Here is an 8,349-nt window from a genome sequence, read left to right as displayed (position 1 = left end):
GTCGTAACTCGCCCGCCGATCTGGGCCCTATTATCAAACGTTATTTACCTAAATTTGATATGTATAATAAATATTACCAAAACAAGCCAGTGTCGGATCACATAGTGACCACTCATCTTGCATATTTTGATCAAATACGACAAAAACTCGGTAGTCGTTTGGATGTAAGTTTTCCAAGTGAACACCAAATGAATCTTTCGTAACTAAATTTTCTCGTTTCAAATCTCTTTTTTGCTACTAAATATTTATAGCTCAACGATTTGCTCATAAAACCGGTGCAAAGATTGCCAAAATATGAATTGTTATTCAGAGAAATTGCCAAACATGCTCGTGCAGCTGGACGTGATGCTGAAGTTGTCGGCATCGAGGAAGCTATGCGCGTTATGGGGGTAAGGAAGCTTATTTCAACAAATTGATTCCGAGTCGCAGTCCTTTGTAATATTAATTTAATTTTTATCCACAATCTGTACCATTTTTAGATGATTTGCAAGGCTGCTAACGAAGCGATGGAATTACGTCGCTTGCAAAAATTTGAGGGTAAAATAACTGCGCAAGGCAAACTGCTGCTACATGACAAATTGACCTGCGTTGAAGATGAGAAGAATGCTGAACGTAATGCCTATATGATGCAAAAACCGCGTGAATTGTATGTTTTTCTATTCGAGCAAAGTATAATTTTTGCGGATATTGATGGCAAGAAGCTGCAGTATAGTAGTCCAACATATACCTATCGGTCGCATATACAGGTAGGTGAAGCGCTGCAGTTAGAAAATTAAAATTTGCAAAAGTTCACTAGACTTTCTATGAGTAGTTTAAACTAGCCGCTGGACGTATTGTAAAATAACCAGGGGCACTTAATGTGTAGTACATATGTATGTATGTATGCTATGGAACTGTAATTAAAATATATTTGCGGTAAAATTTGGTTCAAATTTGGCTCCATTGTATGATAGTCAGTTGATAAGAAATATGAGTTTGTAGAATGGTTCGGAGGGATGGTGGAGGCTAGATATTTTCTTGAAATACACAGGCGGGCAAGGCTATGAAATCGCATTTAAAAAACCCAACGTTTATATGCCTCTAAATGGACATTATATTACTGACTTGTGTGAAGGGCAAAATGTTTTTTCTGTTTAAACATCTTTGTTTCGGTATGGGTAAAATTTACGTTAACCCAGCAGAAAATGTGTAACTGTTTTTTGTGTAATCCAGCAGAAAATCTGTAACTTTTCTTGAGAAACAGCCTGTATTTACCGCTGTTGGAAGTGATTGTAGTATATGCGAAGTATAGATGGAATTAAGAGCGCTTATTTATTCGGCGGCGTAGTATAATTTTTTGATCGAGGCCTTTTTCATCAGATATAATTGTGGATAGTTAAGGTAGAAATTAGCATATTTTTTCACGTCTTTGACATGTATTTGTGGTATATTTTTTAACATAAAAATAAGAATTTAGCTCTTTTATTGCGACATTTTCGTTACTTTATTTTTTTTAGAGAACTTCTAGTGCTTTCAAGCTTTAGAAGAGGACATTATCCCAATTAAGAGCAGTCCTATTTAAAAATTAGTACGCTATATTTTTTTTAATTTTTATCTCATTTTCAATAGGTCAACAAAATGCAGTTAGAAGAATTACCAAATAATCGTTTTCTGCTCAAATCAACTGATCCAAATAAACCCGGTTTGAATATAGTTTGCTATGCGGCCACAGTGGATTTAACCAATGAATGGTTGCGCATCATACGCAATATACTGCAGTCACAACACGATTTCCTTAGGGCAATCACCAGTCCTATCGAATATCAACAGCAGCAACAGCAACAGAATTAAAATTCGACAAGCAAACAAAAAGAACAAAAACATAAACAAAACAGCAATCATGTACAATTATTTGCAACAAAGCATTTCGTGGAAATTTATAAAAAAAAGAAACTATGTATTAATACAATACTTGATATTTGAAATCTACATGCATTGTAATCAAGGCAAAAGGAAAACATTTTTAAACGAGAACGAAGTATGGGTGTGTGTGTGTAGCAAAAGAAATTTGTAATGGAAATGCAAAGCAAAGATGTAAAAAAACAAGGAAGGCGCCATGCCACGCTGTTTTACTAAGACACGCTTTTATATACATACATATAAATTCTAACAAATATTTTAAATGTTCTACTGTTCTGTTGATAGATACCCTTTGTAGTTATTAGTTGAGAAAAAGACTACATATAAAACTCTCGCCAATTTCAACCTATATATTTATCTAAAACTATTCAATTCTTTTTTAGTACTACAGGTGCATTTGATTTATGTATATAAATATGTAGATCTATACATATTTATTATTTGCAATAAGTATTAGCCCATAGTCTGGCTGTAGTATTTGAGTTTGGCACAACAGCCGAATGCTTACGATATGTGCAAGCCTAGTTTTATCGATGAACAAAATATACATACATATATGTTTATGTATGTATGTATTTATGCATTATTAATGCGCATCTGCTGTCAACAGAAAAAGCTATTTAAAACAAAAAACAAAAGAATTAATTCTAGTATAGATTTCCCCCCAAAAAAAAAATACAAAAACGCATGCAACCTGCGTTCGATATTATATGTAATTTAATTTAATTATTTTAATTTTTTCTAATAGCGAAAAAATCTATGTCTAAATATTAATAAAGCGACAAGTTATAATTGTAATATGAATTAAATGGAAAGTTGATAAAGTTGGAATACTAAGCTAAAAAAATATAAATTAAGTGATCCTAACGAGTGATTTATGCTGCTAAGAAATTAAAAATATGTACTATGTAATTTAATTTAACTCATTTCTTTTATAAACTTACGTATACCTTTACTAAGTAAAAATACAGAAAATTAAAATAGAAAATTAAATGTTTCTTTTCAATGATTTTTTATTTCTTTTTTCTTTTTTGCAAAAAAGTGTGTTGGCCATTTGTTATGAAATCGTTTGTTGAGTCAACAATTAGAAATTGGCATAACGATGGATGATAAATAACAAATTTAGTTTAAATTTAATAGGAAAATGTTAAGTTTTGCAAATGCAAGCAGTTTAAGTTTTTTTTTTTGTTTTGGCACACAAACGAATGCAATGAAACATGCGCTTGATTTGAAACAGAAATAAATGCAAAACGTATCAAAGTGCTAGGGCATAAAAACTAAATTTGAATTTATAAATATAACATAATTAAGTATGAACATGATCAGAAACTACATCATAGTTGGACTATAAAAAAAGAAATGGCAAATCAAATTATGTATGCATATGCAAAAGTGTACATGGGTATGTATGTAAGTGAAGTGTGTACTATTTAAGTCGAGCATCTATCTAAATATCGTAAGTGTGATTCGAGTACGGGAACATTAAAGTTAATAACGCTAAGGGCACAATGTACAGTTAAACATTTAAGTATTAGAAAAAAAACAAAGGTTAAACATCAAATGTCTAAGTATAGGTAAGTGTTTGAAGTAAGGGATAAAGCTACAAAAAACGTCTTTTATTTAAGTTTTTAACCTTTTTAATTTTTAGCACTTTTTTTGTTTATTGAGCTATGTAGTATATAATTTAAATTTCTTTCAATTTATTAGGGTAGTTGATGAGTAATAAATTAATGTATATGGAAAAGCAGCCAGAACTCTAATCGGTCATAGAAATTGAGGCAAATATGCGGTTAGTCAACATAATGCTCGCTTGCTGTAAGAACGTCGTAATCCATAAAAAAAATTTTTGAGTTAAGTATGCAGGAATGACCGTTAAAAATTCTTTACGATATCTTTCAACTGTGTCTCATTTCGAAGGCAATGCATCTATAAATACATATTTTAATTTTACTCTTTTTACTTAAAAAAAAATGGGTATGTGCGAGTTAATTAATAATTACCGCAATATTGCAACTTTGTAGCTTTCTTGATACTCTGTTGCTGATGCTCAACGGAATTCATCTAAGGTGGTGTTGCTAGCACAGCTGGGCCCGAATCGCGGCATTGGTGATCGAGTGATTATTCGTTTCGAATCGAATCAAATAAAATGGCAGCTGTTTTCTCCACAATACAATTTGAATGCGCGATGCACACTCGCTATCCAACGCCGTGATCTCAGAAGCCAATTTCGATTCGAGTTGCGGTCGATAACGAATGCCGCGGTTCGGGCCCATATTTTATTCGCCTCTGTATGTCGAAACTTCTTATGAGTGATCGAGAAAGTGAGAGTTTGAATTGAGTTGAGCGAATAATAGCTGAAATTTGGCAGTTGTGTAACGAAAGTAAAAACAAAATACTTTGTTTGGGAGTTTTATATTTAATTTTTTAGCTTTTATTTAATTTTCTTCAATGGGAATGGCAGAAATGCATCAAAGCATCAGCCTCTTTTATTTGTTGACTGTTGCTTTGGCTTGATGCATTTCTGAACGCATCAGACAGAAATGTGTCCTTCCTCGCAAGTTCATCTGCCATGCAAATTACTTTCTATTTATGTATGTCTCCATGACCTTACCCACATCTCGCGGGTGGATAGTGAATTCAGTAGCCAATTTTTAATTGACTTATGCATTCCATTGACCTGATAGTTCCTTGGCTATCAGCAAAGATAATTACTGAAGGCAGGTTGAAAAAGGAGTCGGACAAGTCCAAGAGAAAGCGCCGCAGTGGTCTGACAGCCTATAACAGATGTTCAATGAGAGGTCTTTCGAGTGTATCCCGCTTCCTACTCTTAGATTTAGTTTATATCCATCTGTGTATAAGGCTGTGGAGTCATCTTTTGGGCCCAAGACCGACTCATCTTCTCAATCGTTTCTGAAAGGAATACGCGTGAAGAGTTTGTTCTCAAGATTGAGAGGAGGTGTAGTGTTGTCTGGGGACCTTAAAGGTGCGGGTATCCCTATTTTTGTAATGCAGCTAGTCTTATGGCATTGCAGCTTGCCTGAAATTGTGCAAAAAAGTGCTCGGGCAGAAAGTTGAGTAAGCCTAAGAACTTTTGTATGATTGTAGATTGAGCTGTAAAGGGCTCTAGATCTTCAATGTGTTGTTTGGTTTGCTTTAACAGTGAAATAAAAGCAGACTTTTTCAATATGTACATTCGGAGGTTTGCAAATGTCTGCCGGGGAGCGACCGCTATTAGAAAAAATAACTTGTTTTTGAATGTTCCTCGACCCAGGGATCGAACCCTAGACGTACCGGGTGGCAATGCGCTGCTCTAGCCACTCAACCGCGCGCTAATTTTAATTTTGTAACCCGATTAAATTAGTTTTGAGTCAGAAAAAATAATCAAAAATTATGACATTTGAGCAAAAGGATAATCAAAATGCAAAGCTATGGGCAGTGCTGATTTACATTTTTCTGTTTGCATTCGAAATACAAATATTTTGTTGCATTTATTTTTGTTTTTTTTTTTCAAAAACAGTTGCACTCTTTGTCGCACTTTTGTCTGTGAGAGTAAAGTTTTTCGATCGCGCAAAGAATATAATATATTATAGCAAAGAAAATTTTATCTCGTCTATTTATATGCATAATACTTGCATATGGAAGTATGTATGTATATACATATACATATATATTCAATAAGTAATTAAAGCTAAAGTTTAACATTATTCTGAAGAAAAAAATGCGATGCAGGTTTATATGTATGTATATGTAAATCTGGGAAGTTAAAGATTAATAGAACGTATTGCTAAGGGAATGAATATGGATATTGATATGTATTTTTTTACTCAATTATGTACTAACGGTTCAACTAATTAAGAATACGAAATACAAGTAAATAAGGAATCTTGCTTTCGACTGTATGGGGCATACATACATACATACTTACTTAAGTAAATGTGTATTTAAAATTCATAAAACTCTTGCATAATAAAAACCTGGTAAAAATTGTGAAGCCATGCATACGTACATAAGGTTTATAAGTAAATGTGTATGCAAGTATGTATGTACGATGTTTGTAGTAAGCGCTTAAGAAAGAAAGCATGTAATTTAATTGAATGTGGAAAATGGCATGCTGGAGTTTATCACATCATTTAAGTGCAATCCCTTAACATTTCGTATAAAATTTAGCAGAATTTTAAATTAAAGTTATTATTCTTTTTTTTGGTAGGATGTTATAATCTGATGTATTTATGTACATAAACTTGGGTTAAAAGTTTTGTTAAGCGCAGCCAAGTAGTATCTAGTAAAAAAAAATTTCATAATTTGGCATAGCCCATTCCGATTAACACCGATCAAACCCTTTATCAGTGTCCTCCATGATTACACCACGCGATATTGATTCTGGAATTTTTCATCGTATTAGGTATGTAAATAAAAATTTTACGTTTTTGATATTTAATATGTATTCACCTCACAGAAATATTGGGGTCAACACTTTGTAGTAATTTATTGCAAAAAAAAAACACGGGAAACCCTCTTTTCATCATGCGATTAGCGCGCGCTTATTATATATTTATTATTTCCGACAAATTGGAAATTTTGAGTTATCTAATACGTAGGCAAGATTTCGGAAGGAGAGTGAAAAATTTTTAAGCGACAACTTAAAGGCGAGACAAACAATGCATAGAGGCTTCGCACAGTGGGTAATATCGAAAAAAAATTCCAGACATGGCGCACAGTGTACAATTTGGGAGTGTCGATGGACAAAATCGTAAATCTCGACAGGAAAAATAGTGCCATTACATAATCATTATATTCAACCCCCAAAAAATTTATATGAAAAATGAGCTTTCGAAAAAAATGAATACTTGCAGGCCTGGCTAGCCCAAAAAAAAAATTGGGTTTTGGTTGTATGCACTTTTCTCGTAAATTTTCAACCGAAGAATTCAAATTTGTGGTCAGAAGTTGACTAAAAAATTTTTAAATGCTCTTTTTTTTAAATTGCAAAGTGCTTATAAATTTTCAACTTCTTAATCTAGCGAGCAAAGTATGATTTTTTTTTTTAGGTTGATTTTTCAGCCAAATTTTTATGTGGTTTTATATAATGATTATATAATGGCTCCATTTTTTCCTTGTACACCATTATATCAGCTTTCGAACCCATATTTTGATCTTATTCCTATCCAGAGATCAACGATTTTGTCCATCGGCACTCCCAAATTGTACACTGTGCGGCGCTAGAATAACCGTATAAATGTAATTTTTTTCATCTTTCTTTAAATATCTTTAATTTTATGATTCTGATGAAATAATTTATTATTTTTATCATCAATTTACTGGGTCGAGTCTCTCTATTCAAAGATAAAAAGCTCTAAAATTAGGGAGCCTTATGAATCCCAGCTTTGAATTTTTCGCCTTTTTATTTCTGAATAGAGATCATTTTTCTTGAGGTGAGGCTGATGAGTGCATTTCTGATACAAATATTAAATTACATATCGTCACCTGAAATGCAAAAAAACATAACAACATCTCAACTGATATTGAAAAAGTCGTGACTAATATTTTAATTTTTTTTATAAAATTATGTGGGAAGTGTAATTCGATGAAATCCATCAAAAAGTGAATTTTGAATTTTAGGTGACGATATTAAATTACTACATCAGGATCATGAAATTAAAGATTTTTAAAGAAAAATGAAGAAATGTTTCCGATGTTTCCCACTGTGCGTCGTCTGTGTGTATTCCTTCATGCATATGTAAGTGGGCCATTCTTACCGCTATATATGTATATACATATTTTTTGTACACTCGCTTATTGCTTACCGGAAATTTGCAAATAAAACTTTAATCAAATTTAAACTAAGAAACTATATATTCTCTGAGTAAATGAATGAGCCTGCCCGGATAACACAAAGCTCCAAGCTTGAAAAGCAATTGGTTTTAAGTGTACAGTTTTTATAAGGCCCCTCCCCTTTTTTTTGGAAGTTGGATTCCTCTTCAAAAATGTTTGAAGAGAGGAACGTTTGAAAATGCCAGCGCCTAGCATGTTTCCATTGTCCGTTTTCTTTTTTCGTAACGATTCGAAAATCTGTGCCAAGCTTGAGTGCTTCAAAAAAAGATGAAAATTAAAAACAGCAAAAATTGGCACTTGGTATTAATTTCCTCCTTATTGCCTTACATTTTCACAAATCGTAAAAAAAAACGAAAACAAAGTCGTAGTTAAATTTAATTACTACTTTAATAATAACCTATTAAGTGTAAATTAATTAAATACATACATACGTATGTACATACCATACCTACCAAATAATCATAAATTAGCCCTTTGGGTTGTCATACTCGTATAAAATTGGTTTCTCACTAATTCTAATGTTGAATTAAATCTATGTAGGTAAGCTAAATAATTATGATTTACACAAATTTTGCTATTTTTTCTGTTACATAATTATACATAAATAAAGTGAATGAAAAA

General features: G+C 32.5%; 1 protein-coding gene across 1 annotated transcript; it reads left to right on the top strand.

The window, feature by feature from the left end:
• Positions 1-6: 6 nt before the first annotated feature.
• On the top strand, positions 7-6,624 carry LOC108379744 (rho guanine nucleotide exchange factor 25-like). The gene is made up of 4 exons (XM_017636098.1): positions 7-164; positions 252-389; positions 480-746; positions 1,609-6,624. Exons 1-4 carry the CDS (start codon positions 60-62, stop codon positions 1,828-1,830), a joined length of 732 nt encoding a protein of 243 aa, XP_017491587.1. The 5' UTR covers positions 7-59; the 3' UTR covers positions 1,831-6,624.
• The last annotated feature ends 1,725 nt before the right edge of the window (positions 6,625-8,349 follow it).

The sequence above is a fragment of the Rhagoletis zephyria genome, unplaced genomic scaffold, assembly GCF_001687245.7.
Source record: "Rhagoletis zephyria isolate East Lansing unplaced genomic scaffold, Rhagoletis_zephyria_1.1 Rzeph_scaffold_17239, whole genome shotgun sequence".
Taxonomy (NCBI): Eukaryota; Metazoa; Arthropoda; class Insecta; order Diptera; family Tephritidae; genus Rhagoletis; species Rhagoletis zephyria.
The sequence above is the reverse complement of the archived record's forward strand: the minus strand, read 5'-3'. Positions and strand labels throughout refer to the sequence as shown.

Coding starts and splice junctions, on each gene's coding strand:
- LOC108379744 (XM_017636098.1), top strand. CDS start 60: ATGTATAATAAATATTACCAAAACAAGCCAGTGTCGGATCACATAGTG. Junction 390..479: donor AAGCTATGCGCGTTATGGGG/GTAAGGAAGCTT, acceptor TACCATTTTTAG/ATGATTTGCAAGGCTGCTAA. Junction 747..1,608: donor CCTATCGGTCGCATATACAG/GTAGGTGAAGCG, acceptor CATTTTCAATAG/GTCAACAAAATGCAGTTAGA.